We start from the raw sequence: 25,593 nt of genomic DNA, 5'->3' as shown, positions 1-25,593 counted from the left end.
AGAGTCTGAACATCAGACAGGATGGCATTGTCTCTCTCAATCCGTGCAATGGCTACTGCTATAGGTTTCAGGCTGCTTACCACACTCTCCCAAAATAAACTCAGCAAAAAAAGAAACATCCCTTTTTCAGGACCCTGTCCTTCAAAGATCATTTGTAAAAATCCAAATAACTTCACAGATCTTCATTGTAAAGGGTTTAAACACTGTTTCCCATGCTTGTTCAATGAACCATAAACAATTAATGAACATGCACCTGTGGAACGGTCGTTAAGACACTAACAGCTTACAGACGGTAGGCAATTAAGGTCACAGTTATGAACTTAGGACACTAAAGAGGCCTTTCTACTGACTCTGACAAACACTACAAGAAAGATGCCCAGGGTCCCTGCACATCTGTGTGAACGTGCCTTAGGCATGCTGCGAGGAGGCATGAGGACTGCACATGTGGCCAGGGCAATAAATTGCAATGCCTGTACTGTGAGACGCCTAAGACAGTGCTACAGGGAGACAGGACTGACAGCTGATTATCCTCGCAGTGGCAGACCACTTGTAGCAACACCTGCACAGGATCAGTACATTCGAACATCACACCTGCGGGACAGGTACAGGATGGCAACAACAACTGCTCGAGTTACACCAGAACGCACAATCTCTCCATCAGTGCTCAGACTGTCCGCAATAGGCTGAGAGAGGCTGGACTGAGGGCTTGTAGGCAGGTGGAATGCAGGTCCTCCCCAGACATCACCGGCAACAACGTCGCCTATGGGCACAAACCCACCGTCGCTGGACCAGACAGGACCGGCAAAAAGTGCTCTTCATTGACGAGTCGCGGTTTATCTCACCAGGGGTGATGGTCAGATTCCCGTTTATCGTCGAAGGAATGAGCGTTACACCGAGGCCTGTACTCTGGAGCGGGATCGATTTGGAGGTGGAGGGTCCGTCATGGTCTGGGGCGGTGTGTCACAGCATCATCGGACTGAGCTTGTCATTGCAGGCAGTCTCAACACTGTGCGCTACAGGGAAGACATCCTCCTCCCTCGTGGTACCCTTCCTGCAGGCTCATCCTGACATCCAGCATGACAATGCCACCAGCCGCACTGCTCGTTCTGTGTGTGATTTCCTGCAAGACAGGAATGTCAGTGTACTGCCATGGCCAGCGAAGAGCCCGGATCTCAATCCCATTGAGCACGTCTGGGACCTGTTGGATCTGAGGGTGAGAGCTAGGGCCATTCCCCCCAGAAATGTCATGGAACTTGCAGGTGCCTTGGTTTAAGATTGGGGTAACATTTCACAGCAAGAACTGGCAAATCTGGTGCAGTCCATGAGGAGGAGATGCACTGCAGTACTTAATGCAGCTGGTGGCCACACCAGATACTGACTGTCCCTTTGTTCAGGGACGCATTATTCCATTTCTGTTAGTCACATGTCTGTGGAACTTGTTTCCGTTTATGTCTGTTGTTGAAACTTATGTTCATACAAATATTTAACATGTTAAGCTTGCTGAAAATAAACGATGTTGACAGTGAGAGGACATTTCTTTTTTGCTGAGTTTACATCATCCAGGAGGATCCTCTTGAATGGGCTGTCCAAGTCGGCAGACTGTGATATGGCCATTTCTTGGAGAGACTTCCCCTCCAGGAGACTGTCAAACATGATGACAACACCACCCTAACAGGTGTTGCTGGGCAGCTTCAATGTGGTGCTCTTATTCTTCTCACTTTGCTTGGTGAGGTAGATTGCTGCTATAACTTGATGACCCTTCACACACCTAACCATTTCCTTGGCTCTCTTGTAGAGTGTATCCATTGTTTTCAGTGCCATGATGTCCTTGAGGAGCAGATTCAATGCATGAGCAGCACATCCAATGGGTGTGATGTGAGGGTAGGACTCCACTTTAGACCAAGCAGCATTCATATTCGCAGCATTGTCTTTCACCAGTTCAAATACCTTCTGTGGTCCAAGGTCATTGATGACTGCCTTCAGCTCATCTGCAATGTAGAGACCGGTGTGTCTGTTGTCCCTTGTGTCTGTGCTCTTGTAGAATACTGGTTGAGGGGTTGAGATGATGTAGTTAATTATTCCTTGCCCACGAACATTCGACCACCCATCAGAGATGACTGCAATACAGTCTGCTTTCTCTATGATTTGCTTGACCTTCACTTGAACTCTGTTGAACTCCGCATCCAGCAAATGAGTAGGTAAAGCATGTCTGGTTGGAGGGGTGTATGCTGGGCTAGGAACATTCAGAAATCTCTTCCAATACCTGTGAGCATCAGAGGTGAACCAGTTGCATACACAGCTCAAGCAAGACATTCATCAGCATTTCTCTGACTCCGTTCCTCCATTGAGTCAAGAAAACTTCTGATTCCTGTTGCTATCGATAAGGTGTCTGATTCATCATTTTCACCTCGAATAGAAGTAGAGGGACTTTTGTCAGAGGTTGCTTGTTGTGAGCGCTGAGGGAACTTTATGCACTTGGCCAGATGATTCTGCATCTTTGTTGCATACATCACATACAATTTGGCACGGTACATAAATGTACACAGCTTTTCCTTCTACATTAGCTGCAGTGAAATGTCTCCACACATCAGATAGTGCCCGTGGCATTTTCCTGTAAAGATTAGAAAAAAATTATTAAAAAATAAACAAATACAATTCCATGTACGGATAAATAGTTAAGCAGTTAGATTAAACTCCTTTGTAAGATATGTTTTAAAATGAAACATGTATGGAAACAGGTGAATTAACACTGTTTGCAGGCTCAAGCAAGCTAAATCCCACATGGTAGCAAAAACTAACTAGCAGAAATTGTTAACAAGTTAAAAAGGATTTAAACACACTTTGCTGTAGGCTACTATTGACTAGTTAACAAAAAATCATGTATGTCATAAAATATATTCACCCCACCCAGTTTTGTAATCAAAACTTACCAGAAAGCATGTAGTCCTTGGCTCAGACAGTGTAGAAGTGTGGGCTCAACAGCATCTCATTAGTGTGCAAGATCTTGTGAATCAGCCGTACATGTGATGGAAGAATGCACTGTGCATGCAGAGGGTTGCAATTCCATTGAATTGGGGATAGTTTAACCAAAATACCTCACACAGTACCACTCTCCATACTTTCAAGCATGGTGGTGGCTGCATCATGTTATGGGTATGCTTGTCATCGGCAAGGACTTGGGAGTTTTTTTGTTGATGAAAAGAAACAGAATGAAGCTAAGCACAGGCAAAATCCTAGAGGAAAACCTGGTTGTCTGCTTTCCAACAGACGCTGGGAGACATTCACCTTTCAGCAGGACAATAACCTAAAACCCAAGGCCAAATTTACACTTGAGTTGCTTACCAAGACAAAATGTAATGTTCCTGAGTGGCCTAGTTACAGTTTTGACTTGAATTGTCTTGAAAATCTGTGGCAAGACTTGAAAATGGCTGTCTAGCAATGATCAACAACCAACTTGACAGAGCTTGAAGAATTTTTTAAAGAATAATGTGCAAAATATTGTACAATCCAGATGTGCAAATTTCTTAGACTTACCCAGAGACTCACAGCTGTAATTGCTGCCAAAGGTGATTCTATCGTGTATTGACGTAAATGAGATTTCATCTTCAATACATTTTCAAAAATGTCTAAAGTCATGTTTTTACTTCATCATTATGGGGTATTGTGAGGAGAGAAAAAATATATTTTATCCATTTTGAATTCTAGGATGTAACACAACAAAATGTGGAATAAGTCGAGGGTTATGTATACTTTCTGAATGCTCTGTATGTAGCCTAGCCTATATAGACATATAACATGATAATGATTATAGTATATCAGTCACAACAACCAGACTTCTGACTCCTCATTTGAATCTTGCTTGCGTAGTGTCTCTTGATATACATTTTTCCCCGTGAGTCTTTTGTATTAATGCATCACCATGTTATCTGTGCAGATAATCCATCCCTGAGCCTACCTAATGATCAGCAGATAGAAATGCATCATCTGTTTTGTCTTCTCATGGTGTTGGAAAGAGTTTTGCTGCGCCGCTCGTGGTGTGAGCTATTGTGGCTGTGTCTATATTTAGACGTCTTTCTTCCTACGCATTTTCAGGGTTGGTTGTTAAATAAGGAAATCAAATGACGCGCAAAGAGGCTATGCTGAGAGGGGAGAGCAGAGGGGGGGGGCGAGGGGATCAAAGCCAATCAGCTGGGCTGCTTCTTATGACATAGCAACTGCTGTGTCTGTCTGAGGCCTAGGAGGAGACCGACTGGGGAGAATATGGCCATCACCAGAGAAGAAACACAAGCAAATCATTGCAGCATTATCCATGCTATTTCGGTTTCCTCTTTTCGTATTGGGCAAGCAAACGGTACAATCCAGTAGTCGGATTGCATTGTGTGGAAATCATGGTCGTTTTACCCCAGCAGGCAGCCTTTCAGCTATTCTTAAACATGTTGAGGATGTAGTGTTACTCTGCATCTGGTAATTTTGAGGTCTGCAGTATTTGTGTAATGGGGAAGGAGGATTTGCATGACATGGCAAAAAACAAGGGGTTCCTTTGCCCTGTTCAAACACGCTTCCTTCCTACCCATTCCTTTCTTCAAGGACCATGACATAATTCCATTTCCAGATCGGATATATTCAATTTGGGTAACATTTTACATACAGTTGCTTCTATACCTGTGTAATAAAACTGCAATAGCTTTGTAATTGCTTAGTAACAGAATTGGGCATTTTTTTGTTATTATTACTCAGGTGGAATAAGGAACAGTGCCTATTCCTCATTCCTGTTAGAAGGGTTCTATATACAACATGGTTACACAATAATGTATTTGAGGCATTTTGTGTTTCTGAATTGAATTCAGTTTAATCTAAATTCTTAAATAATGATGCGTTGCACTCTAACAGAAAGTGCCTTAGATTTAGAGAACCATTTAGATTCAGAGAATGATGCAACTCCAACTCCTAAGTTCTATGGGAATTGCCTGGTTAGATAATAATGCATGTTTGGTTTGAAATGTAACTCGGGAGAAGACAGTCATTAGCCTGCCCCCGTGCTGTTCTAACTGACTCATGTCAACGTGTTACCCAAAACACTCAACAATGATCTTCCAATTGATGTGACGAGGCTGCAATTGATTCAGGGCCTTGATGCAATTGCAATCCCTAAATTGTCCTATTGTGTTGTATTTCTTGAGACGGCAGTAAAGTGGGGTCCGAAATTATTGACACGCTTGATACAAATGAGCAATTATAACTGTAGAAAATAATTACTAAAAATACTGAGCTATATTTTGCACTCCATAAAATGGGCAAATATTATTTTATACTAATATAATTGCTCAGAGAAAGAGATTTTCTTTAACAAGTAATACATTTTTTTCTCAAAGGTAGGGGTCAAAATTATTGACAGCCCCTAAAAATTCTTAGAAATAAAGTAGATAAAAGTGTAGTATTTGGTCCCATATTCCTAGTACGTAATGACTACATCAAGCTTGTCACTCTACAAACTTGTTGGATGCATTTGCAGTGTTTCAGATTATTTTGTGCCCAATAGAAATGAATGGTAAATAATGTATTGTGACATTTTGGAATCACTTTTATTGTAAATAAGAAAATAACATGTTTCTAAACACTTACGTTAATGTGGATGCTACCAAGACTACGGATAACCCAGAATTAATTGTGGTTAATGATAAATGAGAAAATTACAGAGGGTCAAAGATCATACCGCCAAGATATGCTAACCTCCCACCATTACCAATAACATGGGAGGTTAGTATGTCTTGGCGGTATGATATATATTTTTTGGAGTGAACAATAAAGGAGTGTTGGAATGATTAATTTCATCAAGTCATTATTGCTCATCTTTATCAAGATGAGCAGTAATGGTCACACACATAAGATTCCAAGCCATTTCTGAGCTTTGTATGGTGTGTGTTGCTGGGTGTTGCTGGGGAGCTCGGGCTGTCACTGGGACAAGCCAGATGGGGACTAAACTTACACAACATAAGGACAGAGGATTAGTGGCAGCAGCCAGCCAATCCCCCAGCCCCTCCCCCTCCCTGTGGGGTCAGTCAGCGATGACGGAGGGGTCAGCGCAGTGGGCCATTGTCTCTGACAGTCACCCACGGCCGATGGGCGCCCAGCCCCGCCACAAAGCCCCGTGGCACACAAAGCCCCGTGGCACGTGACCCTTCCTCCCTCCCTGCAACATGCGTCACTGTGCCTCCATCCATTGTGCCACAATGGTGGTGGGCTGTGGTGATTTGTGGCATATACATGTTACCTGGGGCTGCTTAATATGCAGCATCACGTCACAGCCGTTTGTTAACATTTAGTCCCATCACAAAGGCCTTAATGTGCCATGTTCATTATCTGCCAGATCACAGTGCTGTGCTGCCCTGAGACCAGTGCACACAGTGACGGTGACGGGGGCCACACACATTTTATTAATGCTACCATGGACCGCATGGGGCCAGCGGATAAGGGCAGATGAAGCTATAGGCGAAAAGACAAAACACAACAAAGCCTCCTTGTCACATGGTCCTGTCTCCTTGTCACATGGTCCTGTCTCCTTGTCACATGGTCCTGTCTCCTTGTCACATGGTCCTGTCTCCTTGTCACATGGTCCTGTCTCCTTGTCACATGGTCCTGTCTCCTTGTCACATGGTCCTGTCTCCTTGTCACATGGTCCTGTCTCCTTGTCACTTGGTCCTGTCTCCTTGTCACTTGGTCCTGTCTCCTTGTCACATGGTCCTGTCTCCTTGTCACATGGTCCTGTCTCCTTGTCACTTGGTCCTGTCTCCTTGTCACATGGTCCTGTCTCCTTGTCACATGGTCCCGCCTGTTTGTCACTTGGTCCCGCCTGTTTGTCACTTGGTCCCGCCTGTTTGTCACATGGTCCCGCCTGCTTGTCACATGGTCCCGCCTGTTTGTCACATGGTCCTGCCTGTTTGTCACATGGTCCTGCCTGCTTGTCACATGGTCCTGTCTGCTTGATGGTGATACTATTGTGTACTGATGAGTTCTTGTACCTATTCCAGTTACAAATAATTATTTTATTTATTTTTGTACCTTTTTTTATTTTCTGACTAAAACAATGTATTGTTTGGGAAGAGAACCGTCAAACACTCATGGACACACTGGAACATTTATTTTGCTCTTGAAAATGGAGCGTTGATCATTGTTTGATTTACAATTGTGAAGACAAAGGCCAGCACATAATACCAGATGGAAATAGTGCAGTTTGTGTGGGCTTCTGTGGGGCAGATTCAGAATCCATGTGGGTCATATGACCACATGTGACAATAGAAACTGCAGAGAGTCATGTAAATTTGAAGGGGCATCTATTACCACAGATGACTCTGATTGTTTTATCTTTGTGAAATCTGATATTACCTCCTCATAGTGTAGGTTCTGTTTCCCTGGGAAAGAAGTCTTGCACAATTCTCCTGCAGAGAGGCAATGCAGTCATTGGCAAAGACATCAAAGTTAGGCTGTCATCCAATGTTTATGAGAGTACAAGATGGTTATTTCTGCCGAATCTTGAGGAAACAAGTGGAACAGTAGGACTTTGTCCCCTGTGTCAGACAGGTGTTCTGCTGTCTCTCTGGCTGCTCTCTGGTGACTTGGTTCATATTGGCTGTCACTCATCTCCTCAAGGCACAAAAGCGTTTCCATGGTGTTGTTTAACCCCCATTTTCAGGTGGGATCTGAGGCTAGTCAGTCTACCCCATCCCCCACCAGGCTCCCATCTATATGAGTCAATGAGTTCCATCCTCTACCTAATACAGACCTGTTGTTAACTGATCATCACAGGACTGACTGAAGAATCTAACGATCTGTAAATCTAACTCTGTTACATGTTGAAGCCCACTGAGGATATCAGTTTTTTTTAAACACACGTCATGTCTGGATCTGTGGAATGGTACGCTACTCCAGCTTTTTATCTTTCTATAGAAAATGTGCTGTTATTCAAATGTTACCTAACATAAATGTGTTTTATTTAGCACAACTGCAGAATTGTGTCTAGTCTGAGGTGTACTTTTAACAGATATTCCACGTCGAGGTGTACGGTCTCAGATTTTCTGTTTCATGTCTATGGGAAAATCCCACTCTAAACAATGCTGCTGAAGACTCTGGAGTGAGGTTGCTAGGTAACCTGACAACACTCTTGCACCAGTGTATTGTTCACTGTGCTGCCTGAATGATCACCGTGTGTGTGTGTGTGTGTGTGTGTGTGTGTGTGTGTGTGTGTGTGTGTGTGTCTGTCTGTGGTTCTCGTGACGGATGTCTCTGGTGCCCAACTACACAACAACATTATGTTCCACAAATGAGACTGAAAAATACTGTATGCAACTCACAGTTGCAAAATATGAGGAAATGGTCACGTTGGCTGTTACTATGTAGGCCTACTACAAATGTTAAATGTCTCCTGACCCTTTAAACTACACAGAGAGAAGTTCTGACACAAGTCTAATTAATGCTCTGTGGGAAATGTCATGTAGATCTTCTCAATTTAAGCTTACATTCTGTCTCTCCACTAAAAGAAGAGAAGAGATACAGTGAAGAGAGCTTGTTGTCGGCAAGAAGAAGCTTACTGGCCCTCTTGTCCACCCACAGCATGAGGCCTCTCATTGGCTAACCTCAAAGGTCAAATGCCTGCACCCAGAACAATGGTTAAAGTCCAGACACATTGTGTCAATATAAGGAGTTGTGGGCATGGTAGCCTATATGAATAGGATAGGATAGGGCTCCCTTTAACCAGCCCTGTCAGACAGTCTGTATTTGAAGTGATTCAGTAATATACTATTACCTTCACTGGACAGTACCATTGATGCTTCAGTGTGTCTAGTCAAAAAGAAGATGCTGCTTCCCATTCATATTTGGCCTTCTGTCTGAGTTTGTTGCTCAAATCAAATTGTATTGTCACATATCAAATTGTATTGTCACATACATGTGTTCAGCAGATGTTATTGCGGGTGTAGTGAAATGCTTGTGTTTCTAGCTCCAACATTGCGGTAATATCTAACAATTTCACAACAACACACACACACACACACACACACACACATCTAAGTAAAGGAGTGGAATTAACAATATATAAATATATGGACGAGCAATGTCAGATCATGTCAAGTTGTCTTCAAGTCAACTCTCTTTAGCACACTTTCAGTTTATTCAATTCTCAAATAGACTGGGTTTCTTTCTCCCAGTCACACGTCCAGGGGAAGAATAGAAATTGAGCTTTATTGAGGAGGGCGATCTATGCCCTCAGTACAATTTAGCACTTGTCTGGCAGCCGAGGAGCTGGAGTGGTCTATGGAGAGCCCCTTTGCCCAGGCTGTTGACCTGACCCCTCCTCAGGCCCTCCTCCAGATGCCCTCTCTCCTTTCCTCTCTCCCTCTCTGCTCCCTTCTCTCTCTTCTACTCTCTCCTTTCGCCTACAGTGGAGAGGCCTTTGTTAACCGCTACCGCAGAGCCAAGCTGCCTCTTTCATCCCAAGGCCGCACTTTCTCTCGCCCAAAGTGTGTCTATGTTTCTACAGTGTGTACTACGTGTGTGAATGAATGAGCTGAGAAAAGGCATGCTTAGCTCATTGTTGCTCCAGCACTCGAGAGGTGACTGGTGGGCATAGCCGTGAGAAGTTAAATTGAAATCATTTTGCCAAAATGCGGCTCTTCTTCTTCGATTACTCCTGTCTGAACAGACATTTAATACAATTATACCAAATATAGAACAGCTTGTTGCGTTGTGGCCATCAATATAATCCATAGGAAGATTTTGGAACCTCTAACCCTGGCACTTTTACTGTTAAACTCATGGGTACACTTGCCATGGCTTCCCGTCCTGACTTGAATAGGAACTGGATCATTTTTCTATGTTTGGGTGCAGCTGTCAGTTTGCCTTTGACAAAAATCTAAATCCAATCACGAGAGAAACGTAGGCCTACCATTTGGAAAGCAAATGCCTACTTCTGAAAAGAGAAGACTGATCTCTGTAGAAGCAAATCATTGTTTTTTTCTCAACTTTTGAGCGATTCTGAGTAAACGGCACTGTTTTTCAACGTAGCTTATCTCGAGATAGTGTCATGACCGCATTGGCCATCACTGATGAGTAGCCTATGCTTCCTCTGCATTATTGTTTGAGTCAGTGTTACTAACTAGGTTTCCATCCAATTGGCAACAGATTTTCATGTGAATATTCTTAAATCCGCTTTAAGAAAATATGCAGACTTTTTCACCAGTGATATGTTTCCACCAAACTGACTTGTTGGGGATAACAAATTGTGTGTGATGACTTGGTGCACACAAAGTTTACTTTTTAGCTTAAGTTTTCATGTACCGATATTTGTCACAGAAACTGTTGTGTTAAATAGAAAATGTGTCTACTCTGGTCTTGGCACGCGCACTCCAGCCAACTGCTCGCAAATACAGTGAGGGTAAACTGTGTGGGTAGGCTAGTCTACATGATGAGATTATTATGGATAAGAGTGAGAATATTTTTATTTGTCAAACGGCAGTCAAGCATTGATCATCATGTCACCAGAATAATCATCTGTAGTTTTTAAATTTGAACGTTTAAATGTAACCTTTTATTTAACTAGGCAAGTCCGTTAAGAACAAATTCTTATTTACAATGACGGCCTACCCTGGCCAAACCCGGACGACGCTGGGCTGATTGGGCACCGCCTCAATCACGGCTGGATGTGATACAGCCTGGATTCGAACCAGGGAGTCTGTAGTGACACCTCAAGGGTAAATCAAATTTGTGCGCAACATTTTGTGTGTGGAAAATTTTGGGATCTTTTATTTTAGATCATGAAATATGGGACCAACACTTTACATGTTGCATTTATATTTTTGTTTGTGTGTGTGTGTGTGTGTACAGTTGAAGTCAAAAGTTTACATACACCTTAGCCAAATACATTTAAACTCAGTTTTTCACAATTCCTGACATTTAATCCTAGAAAAAATTCCCTGTCTTAGGTCAGTTAGGATCACCACTTTATTTTAAGAATGTGAAATGTCAGAATAATAGCAGAGAGAATGATTTATTTCAGCTTTTATTTCTTTCATCACATTCCAGTGGGGCAGAAGTTTACATACACTCAATTAGTATTTGGTAGCATTGCCTTTAAATTGTTTAACTTAGGTCAAATGTTTCGGGTAGCCATCCACAAGCTTCCCACAATAAGTTGGGTGAATTTTGGCCCATTCCTCCTGACAGAGCTGGTGTAACTGAGTCCGGTTTGTAGGCCTCCTTGCTCGCACGGGGATGCTGCCACCCCCGTGCTTCACAGTTGGGATGGTGTTCTTCAGCTTGCAAGCCTCCCCCTTTTTCCTCCAAACGTAACGATGGTCATTATGGCCAAACAGTTTCTCCAAAAAGTACAATCTTTGTCCCCATGTGGAGTTGCAAACCGTAGTCTGGCTTTTTTATGGCGGTTTTGGAGCAGTGTCTTCTTCCTTGCTAAGTGGCCTTTCATGTTATGTCAACATAGGACTTGTTTTACTGTGGATATAGATACTTTTGTACCCGTTTCCTCCAGCATCTTCACGAGGTCCTTTACTGTTGTTTTGGGATTGATTTGCACTTTTCGCACCAAAGTACGTTCATCTCTAGGAGACAGAACACGTCTCCTTCCTGAGCGGTATGACGGCTGCGTGGTCCCATGGTGTTTATACTTGCGTACTGTTGTTTGTACAGATGAACGTGGTACCTTCAGGCATTTGGAAATTGCTCCCAAGGATGAACCAGACTTGTGGAGTTCTACAATTGTTTTTCTGAGGTCTTGGCTGATTTCTTTTGATTTTCTCATGATGTCAAGCAAAAAGGCACTGAGTTTGAAGTTTGGCCTTGAAATACCTCCACAGGTACACGTCCAATTGACTCAAATTATGTCAATTAGCCTATCAGAAGCTTCTAAAGCCATAACATAATTTCCTGGAATTTTCCAAGCTGTTTAAATGCACAGTCAACTCAGTGTATGTAAACTTCTGACTCACTGGAATTGTGATACAGTGAATGATAAGTGAAATAATCTGTCTGTAAACAATTGTTGGAAAAATTACTTGTGTCATGCACAAAGTAGATGTCCTAACCAACTTGCCAAAACTATAGTTTGTTAACAAGAAATTTGCTTGGTGGTTGAAAAACGAGTTTTAATGACTCCAACCTAAGTGTATGTAAACTTCCGACTTTAAGTGTGTGTGTATATGTGTGTGTATGTATATATATATATATATATATATATATATATATATATATATATATATATATATATATATATATATATATATATATATATATATATATATATACGTGTGTGTGTGTGTGTGTGTGTGTGTGTGTGTGTGTGTGTGTGTGTGTATATATGTATGTATATACTGATTTCCTGATATGAAATGTAACTCAGTAAAATCTTTGAAATTGTTGCGTGTTTGTATTTTTGTTAAGTATATCGATAAAGGAAGAGAAGCTTAGGCTAGCCCCAGAGAGAGCGAGAGATGAAGATATGCCGGCGGCATGCTACGATACCAACATGCATCTCTTTATCCTTGTCAAATAGGCTACTGTGTAAAGATATAGGCCTACAGAAAATCTAATTTGCAATTTTTCGATCACAATATTTTTTTATAAAGATAAGTGTTATATTATGAAATTATAGGATTAACTCTGGTAGGCTTAAAACATTCTTCCTCACCTCAAGATCATCTGTTGGAGCCCGATGCAGTGCAGGTGCGCACTGCCTTCATATCGTAGGCCTGCAGTATAATAGGCTAATAGCCACACCAAACCTTCACTAAAGTTAATATCAAAAGTAAGTCGAGCCATTAGTTTATTTGGAAATATTATTTGGAAGATATTATATCACAGCAAACACAATATTACAGCTGGAACTTAATTTGTCCAAGGAAAATGGCTCAACAGAAGCAAACAAAACACTTGGGAACTGGTTTAAACCTACGAAGGAAGGCTAGTGCCTACCGTACCCAAGAAATGACAGCAATAGGCAAATGTTATTTATTTTACAAAAGGCCTACTTATAACCCATCTTAAACTAAATACTGAGCACAATTAAAAAGACAGCTCGAACTTAATTTAGCCAATGAAAATGTCCCAACAGAATGAAACAACACCTTTTGCATAATTAAAGAACTGGTTGAGATTAATAAGTAGGCCTACAATAATAATAATGATGATGATAAAACAAATGATTCTAAATACAAAAAAATTCAAGTTTCACAATTGCATCCTATCTGAATAGTGAGTTGCACAGTAGCCTACATTTGGACATTTGTGTGATATTAAAAAATACTCTGTCTTCTAAATTAAACGCAATGGCCCTTTTTTTATTTTTTTCCCCCAGACCCTGCAAAAATAAAACATCCCCAAAAACATGTATGATCAATTGTATGCCACTACTCAAATGCGATTATAGATGCATGCAATGCTTTACTATAAAGGGGATTTTTCTCCCCCCGCACACCCCTCCTTCCAGCACCCGCAACTCAAATCATCACGTATTTATCACTTGCGCCGAATACAACATGTGTAGACTTGACCGTGAAAAGCATCTTCCCGCGGCTATGCTGGTGGGTGGAGTAGAGTGATACCTGGCGGTGCGCTGCTCATTTCATGGCCATGCGGTGCGGCCTGCAGCCCAAGGCGTCCTGCTGTAATGGACACTCTCAGATGGAGATAAGGAGACACACTATACTAGAGCCCAGCACTGCACGGAGTTGAGAAGGCCAGGCCAGCGCAAACTAATACCACAGTGCTGTGAGTTACTCATCTGGTAGTCACCTAGAAGGCCAGAACAAGGAGAGGAGCCTGCCGTGTCCTCATAATGTTGCTATTTTAAAGTACAGCAGTAGGTAGTGGTAATGCTCGAGTTTCAGACATCCTCTGGACAACTTCTGAGGTGTTTATATCACAGACCACTATGTTCAGACGGTCATTAACATCCACGTGAGTGTCCAGCCTGCTCATAGTTTTTATTTTGCTTCCCTCTCATCTGTTTTATTTTTCCACTGTCATGTTCCATACAACGTCTCTTGATATCCCAGTGTTCATTTGCACAATCACCATTAGGGCAGTGGTGTCAGGTGTGCTGTTTGGATGGTACACAGCAGGGCTTGAGATGTTGTGATGTTTATCAGTACATCAGATATCAGGTGAAGGGAGCAATGGGGGGAGGGGGCATGTATTTTAGCAGTCACTAGGTTTGTGTGTGTGTGTGTGTGTGTGTGTGTGTGTGTGTGTGTGTGTGTGTGTGTGTGTGTGTGGTGAAGGATGAGGTGGACTTGGCATCCCTGAATCTAGATGCCAGTGACTGAGGCTTCACTTATTAAAGTGCTGATTAGCAGATACAGGCGGCTGGGGGGGGTTGGCTGGGTTGGTGTGTGTGTGTGTGAAGAGGATGACTGGCTTAATGGCCAGCGGCCCCAATGGTAACATGGCTTGCTGTGCGTCAGCAAGCTGCTGCCCTGGGTGCTGGTGAAAGGGCCGTCTCAGCGGGCGAGCCCTCCTCCCCAGTGTCAGCTGCACAGGCCTCGCCTCCTCTCCCCTCAGACTGCCCTGCTCCCTGCGTCATCACCAGCCACCACAACACGGAGGTGCTGCCACTACCTGTTCTCACCCCTAGCCGCCTGTCTCTGTCCAGCCTGTCTCTCTCTATCCAGCCTGTCTCTCTGTGTCAAGCCTGTCTCTCTGTGTCCAGCCTGTGTCTCTGTGTCCAGCCTGTCTCTCTCTCTGTCCAGCCTGTCTCTGTGTCCAGCCTGTCTCTGTGTCCAGCCTGTCTCTCTCTCTGTCCAGCCTGTCTCTCTCTCTCTGTCCAGCCTGTCTCTCTCTCTGTCCAGCCTGTCTCTCTCTCTGTCCAGCCTGTCTCTCTCTCTGTCCAGCCTGTCTCTCTCTCTGTCCAGCCTGTCTCTCTGTCCAGCCTGTCTCTCTCTCTGTCCAGCCTGTCTCTCTCTGTGTCCAGCTTGTCTCTCTCTGTGTCCAGCTTGTCTCTCTCTGTGTCCAGCTTGTCTCTCTATCCAGCCTGTCTCTCTCTGTGTCCAGCCTGTCTCTCTCTGTGTCCAGCCTGTCTCTCTCTGTGTCCAGCCTGTCTCTCTCTGTGTCCAGTCTGTCTCTCTCTGTGTCCAGCCTCTCTGCAGAGCTGGAAAATGAATGTGGTAGCCAGCGCTCTGTTTGTTTGTAGACGATCATGGTGGAGTGCTTTCACATATTCTGCAATGTAAGCACCCTCACTGTTTTGTTTATTATGTGAACAGCCTATGACGTCTTTTAATAGATAAAAATGGATCCCACGGTCTTGACAGATGAAAGAACAATGTGATACCTGGGTTTGCACCTAGAAAAACAAAAGGTCATGGGCTGACATGTTGATACATGGTTACTGAGGGGGAGGTATGTTTAGTCGGGGGCCAGTCCAGTGATGGCTGTGAGGCTGTCTGCTAGCCTCGCTGTGAACTTTGCGTCTTCCAGGACTGTGATGTCACTATGCCCCTGCCTTCAGTGGCTGCAATGTTCCAATGACACTTGGTTGCCATGCCAGCGGTGCAGACACCCTCATGAGAAGGCCAGCTCGCTGTTCCCTTCCATATAATAACAGCTATTTATATCTATTTGACAGCCCTGCTTGCTGGAGGCGAAGCAAAAAAAGGAGAGAGGGAGGGTAAAATAAAATCCAGTCAGATATCTGCCTGCCTGTGTGAGAACATATATGGAGGAGAAACGCCACGTTGTAGAATGAATAAATGTGTGTCTGCGTGATTGGAATAATGAATGTTTCAGATTGGCCTCACATTATGGGAGAAGGATTGTGTGTGCGTGTGGGAGTGCCTACATGTGTCTGAAACGGCTTAATCTCCCCAGTGTTCTACCACAGTCCAAACAGCAAAGACCGTAAAGCCGCGTAGGGCTGTGGCGGTCATGACATTTTGTCAGCCAGTGATTTGTCAAGCAAATAACTGCCGGTCTCATGGTAATTTACCGTTTAATTAACATAAACACGTTTAGCATATCTCCTGGCTTCCACGCATAACCTACAAGCCACTGATGCTGACCTTTTGGAACATCTAGAGTTTAAAAAGTCTAATAAATCCATGTTGCCTACACCATCACAATAAATCCATGTAGCCTACACCATCACAATAAATCCATGTTGCCTACACCATCACAATACATCCATGTTGCCTACACCATCACAATAAATCCATGTTGCCTACACCATCACAATAAATCCATGTTGCCTACACCATCACAATAAATCCATGTTGCCTACACCATCACAATAAATCCATGTTGCCTACACCATCACAATAAATCCATGTTGCCTACACCATCACAATAAATCCATGTTGCCTACACCATCACAATACATCCATGTTGCCTACACCATCACAATACATCCATGTTGCCTACACCATCACAATAAATCCATGTCGCCTACACCATCACAATAAATCCATGTTGCCTACACCATCACAATACATCCATGTTGCCTACACCATCACAATAAATCCATGTTGCCTACACCATCACAATAAATCCATGTTGCCTACACCATCACAATAAATCCATGTTGCCTACACCATCACAATAAATCCATTATTTATTTTCGACAGTTCTAAAGAAACATGATATGAAGACAATGCAGTCTATTTCAGAAGAACAGAATAGCATACTCTGAGTTGTCCTTATGTTAGGCCCTGATCTGGCTATGCCATGTGGCTGTGGGCTACACTAGCTCATTTAGCAGACAAGATTTGCTTAGAATTCCATGGCATTATTTTATAGTAGGAAGAATGCAATTGAACATAGCTGAATAAAACCGATCGAAAGTATATTTTTTTCTAAACAATTTGAGGGAGTGCGCACATACGGCTACGCTGTGTTGAGCTTTCAACTTTAGTTGTGATACAAATGTTGGGCTAAATGTTTAGATTTTTAATAACTTCTAAGGCTGCATGGTGCGACTCTAATGATGATTTGAAAAAGTAAAACTTTGTTTTTTTTGCGCAGGCTGCACACACGTCATCAGTCTCTCATTCATAATTTGACAAGCACTTGATAATGCCTCGAATTTCCCGGCGGCATCCCCTTTGTTATGCTGTAATGCCCCCTAAAGAAATCCATGCCTTTTGCGGCCAGTGACCGTCGTGCCCTTGGGCTGAATATAATAATTGTAATTCCCTTCTGCGTGCTCTAAAGCACCTCTCACTCACATGGCACTCCCAGATAGCTCAATTCTTATTAGCCAATGCCCGTCTCGTGATCGGCTCCTTCTCACAGGTTACAAGTGAAGACAGACACATGAGGGACGCAACTGCTCGCATCCTTATCCAATTCCGAGGCGCATATTGAAGATGTTGGAATAACTGTCCACATTTACTTTAGTCAGCCAACAAAATGAGCAGGACTAACGAACAGCAAAAGCACTAGCCTATGTCAATTTACTATCCCCCATAGTACAAAAGTTGACCTATTCTGTGCAAGAAATAAATATTCCAAACATAGTCAAGGAGATTGTGGAATGCAATAGATCTCAAATTAATACAACCGCTAGCATCAAAAAATATTCTTTAAGCAATTAGGCTGATACAACAGATCAGAACTTCTAGCTTAAAATGTTGATTAACTATCAGGCTATTTCGTCACATAAGTGCAGCAATGCGCACACGAATGTTCCAAAATGCTATCAATTAGTGGGAAAACACCATTCTCAAAAGTGACTGCAAATGAGATTATGCATATAATGCTTTTCTTATAAAGATGCATTTTTATGGTGAAAATTATCTTCCCCAAACTTGAAACTCACGCGCTGCTTATGTATACCAGTTATGCTCTACACCCGCAGTGCTAGCTGTGCCACCAGAGATTCTGGGTTCGAGCCCAGGCTCTGCCCGCCGCGACCGGGAGGTTCATGGGGTGACGCACAATTGGCCCAGCGTCGTTCGGGTTAGGGAGGGTTTGGCCGGCAGGGATATCCTTGTCTCATCGCGCACTAGCGACTCCTGTGGCGGGCCGGGCGCAGTGCACACTGACCAGGTCGCCAGGTGTACGGTGTTTCCTCCGACACATTGGTGCGGCTGGCTTCCGGGTTGGATGTGCGCTGTGTCAAGAAGCAGTGCAGCTTGGTTGGGTTGTGTTTCGGAGGACGCATGGCTCTCGACCTTCGCCTCTCCCGAGTCCATACGAGAGTTGCAGCGAGACAGTAACTACTACCAAGTATCATTCACAAGTGATAGGCTAACATTGTCACCCATCAGATTACAATTTTTTTGTTCTTTTTTTGTACCTTTTTATTTAACTATTTTAACTAGTCAGTTAAGAACAAATTCTTATTTACAATGACAGCCTACTCCGGCCAAACCCTAATCCGGACGACACTGGGCCAATTGTGTGCCGCCCTATGGGACTCCCAAGCACGGCCAGATGTGATACAGCCTGGAATTGAACCAGGGTCTGTAGTGATGCCTCTAGCACTGAGATGCAGTGCCTTAGACCACTGCGCCACTCGGGAGCCCAATTACATATTCTTGATTTAATCTTGTCTTTACATATACTAAATAATATGTGTCAAATGTGTTTTGATTTAGAATGGACCATTATCATGCACCTATCTCAAAACAGGGGCAGGAGGGAAAAATACATGTCATCTATGCACTTAAATAGCGAATGGAGGACGCTTTTCCTGTGAAAAGCTAATGGGAACATCCTCCTTTTAATAGAGGCCATCAACTCTCTTTTCTCATACAATTGCATAGCCTATAGAAATGTTGCAAAGCATGAGCTCATGGGCACTCATGAAGTGTTTGATTAGATTTTTGATTACATTTGCATTGATGTCAGAGTAATTTAGAATGAGAATAGAGTCCTGAGTGCCAGGCAGTTAGCAAGTTTGGTAGGCTACTAATGACCAGCAGCAGCATCAGAGCTTTGAGAAGCCAAGTTACCATGACTAAACGGTCACGTGGAAGTTGACTGCCGTCATGACTCGTGACCGCCGGTGTGGCGGTAATACAATCACCGTAACAGCCCTAAGCACGCTCCCTCATTGTCTCTTGGGCAGCCATGTTTGTTTTATAGGATTTTCTTTTTTTTGGCCTTGTCCAATATTTGATAAGGGGCTTTGGATCTGCTAAATCTCCAGCATAGACATACTGTAAACATGGCTTGGCATTGTCAGTGGCTGTCTTATTCTGGCTTTCCTTTACCAGTGAATATAGTGTCTATTGTAGGTTTTCTGTTTAGTTAATCAGTTGTTAAATGATTTGCATGTGCAAGGACATTTTTTTATGGAAGTATGACGCACAGAGAAGAATTCAGCAACATATAATCAGAGTGTGATTAAAATGTGTAATTAATGTATCCCTGGTATTTCATGTTTTCTATGTACTATTTCTGCAAAGAACGAGTGCGCATACAAATTGTGCAGGCCATAATTGCTGTAGTTATGTTCGACTGTCCATTAGGCTCATGGGTCTTTTCAATTCGCCTATATTTCCCTGTCACGCTAAACTACACAGTTGACATCAACTCAGGGAAGAGTAGTAGATATCCTACAGGCCCCAGCTCTGGCCTGCTCCCAGCTAGCTTATCCAGGCTCATCTCCTCTCTTCTCACTAACCTGCCCCTCCCTTATCTGTTGTGTGGCCCTCTCTGTTTCCCCCCGCAGGTAAAGCTGATGAAGTACATCTGTAAGCAGCTGCAGTGTAAGCAGAAAGTGCCAGAGACGGAGAGGCCTCAGGCCTTAGACAGTTACCCACGGCTGGGGGACTGGCTGCGCACCATCAACCTGAGACCTGAGCTCATTGAGGTAAGTCCTAGAAGTGTATGCGTGAAAAGTACGTGATTACAAAAAAAAATCAGAGTTTGCTTAATTTACTATCATCTTAAATTAAGATATTTAATTGTTTTATTATATTTATGCAACTTTCCATGATGTGGACAGTATGTGTACTTAGAACACAGCTATTATTTTCTTTCTCAAATGGCACGGATAATTTAAATAGCAGCCAACCGGTGTCACTGTTGATATCCTATGGCGGGTCGTGATTCGTTGAAGTTAACTAACTGAAAGTGTTTTTTTTCTCCCTTTTCCGTGATGGCAGCCTCCTGAAATCAACAGCCGCCATTCCAAAATATAGCTATAAGCCTTCAATAAGTTTTCATCTAACCAACTATGTGTAGGTTGTTCCACATTTCCGCGTGACCTTTGAATAGTGTTAGTTTAAACAGCGCTACACCTCAAACATTTGCCCCCTGTACAGTTAATTTCTGCTGGATATCAATGGACGATTAACAAAAAAAGTCTAGCTGTCTTCTATAAGTGTCCTCTAACCAGTGATGTACTGATTATTCCCAGATTTCATGTGGTTTTTGAGCTGTGTTAGTTTTAACAGAACATGCAACCTCATCTCCTCTCTCGCTCTCTCTCTCCCCTCTCTCTCTGTCCTCCCCCTCTCCCCTCTCTCTCTGTCCTCCCTCTCTCTCTCTGTCCTCCCCCTCTCTCTCTGTCCTCCCCCTCTCCCCTCTCTCTCTGTCCTCCCCCTCTCCCCTCTCTCTCTGTCCTCCCCCTCTCCCCTCTCTCTCTGTCCTCCCCCTCTCCCCTCTCTCTCTGTCCTCCCCCTCTCCCCTCTCTCTCTGTCCTCCCCCTCTCCCCTCTCTCTCTGTCCTCCCGCTCTCCCCTCTCTGTCCTCCCGCTCTCCCCTCTCTCTCTGTCCTCCCCCTCTCCCCTCTCTCTCTGTCCTCCCCCTCTCCCCTCTCTCTCTGTCCTCCCCTCTCCCCCCTCTCTCTGTCCTCTCTCTCTCTCTCTCTCTCTCTCTCTCTTTCTCTCTCAACCACACCACTGTTGGCTGCTGCTTTACTGTATCTGCATGCCTCCCCAGGCACGCGCATTATGTACTGGCTAGGCTGGGGCCAGGCCTGGAGAGGGCAGGGCAGAGTGGTGCTCTGTTCTCCACTTACCAGTGTTGTTTTAGCTGAGAGTCTCCTGTCACATTCCTCACACTCTGGATGGACCCCAGATACAGCACCATCCAATCCACAGAATGTGCAGTCTCTCTCTCATGTTGTCTCTGATGCTCTCTCTCTCATCTCTCTTACGTTGTCTCTCTCTCTCATGTTGTCTCTCTGATGCTCTCTCTCTCATCTCTCTTACGTTGTCTCTCTCTCATGTTGTCTCTCTGATGCTCTCTCATCTCTCTTACGTTGTCTCTCTCATCTCTCTTACGTTGTCTCTCTCATCTCTCTTATGTTGTCTCTCTCTCATGCTCTCCCTCCATCATTTGCTCTATTTTTACTCATTGGCCAGTGGTCTGTCTGTGCCCTGTGAACAAACGGCAAGCAGGATAGGACAGAAATGCAGGCTACTAAATACCAGGGATGCCAGCGTGCTTTTGTGCTTATAGTGGAGCTTTATGATGTCCTCTTCCATCCAACAAGTTCCTTTTACAGTACAACTCCCATCAGTCAGCCATTGAAGCACTTTTGCTGCTACATCCTGGGTGCTGTGACCCACTTCAGTGACAGTGTGAACCATAGAATTAGGAATTACAATACTAGGATCTCTATGGTGTGAACCATGAAGGCACAGCTGACCCAGAATCCACCAGTGCTGCATGCCTGCACGCTCACTGTTTGGGGGTGTACTCAGCCAAGAAGGGAGCTTGTCTCTTTGTATTCATTATGTACATAATATTACATAACCAGCCGATCTGTGGATATTAGGTTGAGAGCTTCTTGCAGGTCTGTATTTTATGGGCTTAATTGCAAGTGATGCAAAAGGCCTCCTTGTGACAGCCCACCTGTAAGCCTTCCAACTGGGTGAGCCTGCTTCTACACGTTGCATGTTACCCGGAACGATAGTCGAACATATCTGTAAGCAACTGAATGTTTTTTTGTTACTCGAAAAGGAACCTCTCTGGAGTATGTTCTTGCCTTAAATACAGTATTTCCAGAAAAATCTTCTCAGCTTGTTGAGGATGGCGAGACAATGGTTTCAGCTCTAAGGTTAAAGGGTTCATTCTCATCCACACAATATGCTTCAGGCCAGTAGGGGGTGGACAAGGTGTTCCTCTCCTCTTGGCTCAGTGATCACACCTGTGTTGAACTGTGAGGTGAGGGTTAGACCTGGCCAGTGAGTCACCTGTCCTGGGCTAGCCAGGCTGACATCAGAACTTTACGGGGAGCAGGCAGACCCCCCCCCCCCCCCAAAAAAAAAGATGAACAGAGCAATGTACAAAGAGATCCTTGATGAAAACCTGCTCCAGATTGCTCAGGACCTCAGACTGGGATGAAGGTTCACCTTCCAACAGGACAATGATCCTAAGCACACAGCCAAGACAACACAGGAGTGGCTTCGGGACAAGCCTCTGAATGTCCTTGAGTGGCCAAGCCAGAGCCCGGACCTGAAAATAGCTGTGCAGTGATGCTCCCCATCCAACCGGACAGAACTTGAGAGGATCTGCTGAGAAGAATGGGAGAAACTCCCCAAATACAGGTGTGCCAAGCTTGTAGCGTCATACCCAAGAAGATTCGAGGCTGTAATCGCTGCCAAAGGTGCTTCAACAAAGTACTGAGTAAAAGGTCTGAATACTAATGTAAATGTGATATTTAAGTATTTTTTTTATATAAAAACCTGTTTTTGCTGTGTCATTATGGTGTATTGTGTGTGTATTGATGGGAAAAAAATACTATTTAATCATTTTTAGAATAAGGCTGTAACGTAACAAAATGTGGAAGAAGTTCAATCAAATAAAAAAAATTGGCACATGCGGCGAATACAACAAGTGTAGACTTTACCGTGAAATGCTTACTTACAAGCCCTTAACCAACAGTGCAGTTCAAGAAGAAGAAAATATTTACCAAGTAGACTAAAATGAAAAGCAATAATAAAAGTAACACAATAAGAATAACGAGGCTATAAACAGGGGGCACCGGTACCGAGTCAGTGTGCGGGGGCACAGGCCAGTCGAGGCAATCTGTACATGTAGGTGGGGGCGAACTGACTATGCACAGGTAACAAACAAACAGCTAGTGTACAAAAGGGAGGGGGGGGTCAATGTAAATTGTCCGGGGGCGATTTTATGATTTGTTCAGCAGTCTTATGGCTTAGGGGTAGAAGCTGTAGAGGAGCCTTTTGGTCCTAGACTTGGCGCTCCGGTACCGCTTGCCGTGCGGTAGGAGAGAAAACAGTCTATAACTTGGGTGACTGGAGTCTCTGACAATTTTATGGGGTTTCCTCTGACACCGCCTATTAAATAGGTCCTGGATGGAAGGAAGCTTGACCCCAGTGATGTATTGGGCCGTTCACACTACCCTTTATGGCGCCTTACGGTCAGATGCCGAGCAGTTGCCATACCAGGTGGTGATGCAAACGGTCAGGATGCTCTCGATGGTGCAGCTGTAGAACCTTTTGAGGATCTGGGGACCCATGCCAAATTTTTCAGTCTCCTGAGGGGGAAAAGGTTTTGTCGTACCCTCTTCACGACTGTCTTGGTATGTTTGGACCATGATAGTTCGTTGGTGACGTGGACACCAAGGAACTTGTAACTCTCAACCCGCTCCACTACAGTCCCGTCAATGTTAATGGGGGCCTGTTCGGTCCGCCTTTTCCTGTAGTCCACGATCAGCTCCTTAGTCTTGCTCACACTGAGGGAGAGGTTGTTGTCCTGACACCACACTGCCAATTCTCTGACCACCTCCCTATAGGCCGTCTCATCATTGTCGGTGATCAGGCCTAGCACTTTTGTGTCGTCAGCAAACTTAATGATGGTGCTGGGGTCGTGTTTGGCCACGAATACAGGAGGGGAATTACAGGGAGGTGAACAGGGAATACAGGAGGGGGCTAAGTACACACCCCTGAGGGGTCCAGTGTTAAGGATCAGCGTGGCAGACGTGTTGTTGCCTACTCTTACTACCTGGGGGCGGCCCGTCAGGAAGTCCAGGATCCAGTTGCAGAGGGAGGTGTTTAGTCCCAGAGTCTTTAGCCTAGTGATGAGCTTTGTGGGCACTATGGTGTTGAACACTGAGCTGTAGTCAATGAACAGCATTCTCACATAGGTGTTCCTTTTGTCCAGGTGAGAAAGGGCAGTGTGGAGTGCGATTGAGATTGCGTCATCTGTGGATCTGTTGGGGCGGTATGTGAATTGGAGTGGTCTAGGTGTCCGGGAGGATGCTGCTGATGTGATCCATGACCAGGCTTTCAAAGCACTCATGGCTACAGACATGAGTGCCACGGGGCGGTAATCATTTAGGCAGGTTACCTTCACTTCCTTGGGCACAGGGACTATGGTGGTCTGCTTGAAACATGAAGGTATCGCAGACTCGGTCAGGGAGAGGTTGAAAATGTCAGTAAAGACACTTGACAGTTGGTCTGCGCATGCTTTGAAAACACGTCCTGGTAATCCGTCTGGCCCAGTGGCTTTGTGAATGTTGACATCGGCTACCGAGAGCGTTATCACACAGTCATCCAGAACAGCTGGTGCTCTCGTGCATGCTTCAGTGTTGCTTGCCTCGAAGTGAGCATAAAAGGTATTTAGCTCGTCTGGTAGGCTCACGTCAGTTGGCAGCTCGCATCTGGGTTTCCCTTTGTAGTCCGTAATAGTTTTCAAGCCTTGCCACATCCGACAGGCGTCAGAGCCGGTGTTGTTGGATTCAATCTTAATCCTGTATTGATGCTTTGCTTTTTTGATGGTTCGTCTGAGGGCATAGCGGGATTTCTTAAGTGTCCAGATTAGTCTCCCGCTCCTTGACAGCGGCAGCTCTAGCCTTTAGCTTGATGCGGATGTTGCCTGTAACCCACGGCTTCTGGTTGGCATATGTACGTACAGTCACTGCGGGGATGACGTCATCGATGCACTTATTGATGAAGCTGATGACTGAGGTTGTGTATTCCTCAATTTCATCGGAAGAATCCTGGAACATATTCCAGTCTGTGGTAGCAAAACAGTTCTGTAGTGTAGCATCCGTGTCATCTGACCACTTCCGTATTGAGCGAGTCACTGGTACTTCCTGCTTTAGTTTTTGCTTGTAAGCAGGAATCAGGAGGATATAATTATGGTCTGATTTGCCAAATGAAGGGCAAGGGAGAGCTTTGTATGCATCTCTGTGTGTGGAGTAAAGGTGGTCTAGGATTTTTTTTCCCTGGTTGCACATGTAACATGCTGGTAGAAATGAGGTAAAACGGATTGAAGTTTACCTGCATTAAAGTCCCCGGCCACTAGGAGCGCCGCTTCTGGGTGAGTATTTTCTTCTTTGCTTATGGCCTTATAGAGTTGGTTGAGAGCGGTCTTAGTGCCAGCATCGTTTTGTGGTGGTAACTAGATGGCTACGAATAGTACAGATGAGAATGCTCTTGGTAGATCTACGCGGTCTACATCTTATTATAAGCGGCAGGCTTATAGCCTAGTGCGGGGCGGCAGGTAGCCTAGTGGTTAGAGCGTTAGACTAGTAACCGAAAGGTACAAGCTGACAATGTACATATCTGTTGTTCTGCCCCTAGGCCCCTAGGCCATCATTGAAAATAAGAATTTGTTCTTAACTGACTTGCCTAGTTAAATAAAGGTAAAAAAATAAAAAATAAATAAGGTACAA

General features: G+C 44.2%; 1 protein-coding gene across 6 annotated transcripts in view; it reads left to right on the top strand.

Moving 5' to 3' along the window:
- The window catches only part of ksr1a (kinase suppressor of ras 1a), a 47,508-nt gene that overhangs the window by 5,875 nt on the left and 16,040 nt on the right, over nucleotides 1-25,593 (top strand). For all 6 annotated transcript variants that reach the window (XR_003867914.1, XM_029700925.1, XM_029700924.1 and 3 more), the window contains exon 2: nucleotides 19,673-19,813. Coding sequence is in view for 5 of the 6 variants with exons in the window: in XM_029700925.1 (XP_029556785.1) it covers nucleotides 19,673-19,813 (141 nt within the window). In the remaining variant the exon portion in view is untranslated. The remainder of the gene's footprint in view (nucleotides 1-19,672; nucleotides 19,814-25,593) is intronic.

The sequence above is a fragment of the Salmo trutta genome, chromosome 19 (genome assembly GCF_901001165.1).
Source record: "Salmo trutta chromosome 19, fSalTru1.1, whole genome shotgun sequence".
In the NCBI taxonomy this organism is placed as follows: Eukaryota; Metazoa; Chordata; class Actinopteri; order Salmoniformes; family Salmonidae; genus Salmo; species Salmo trutta.
This window is presented reverse-complemented; position numbering and strand designations above follow the sequence as displayed.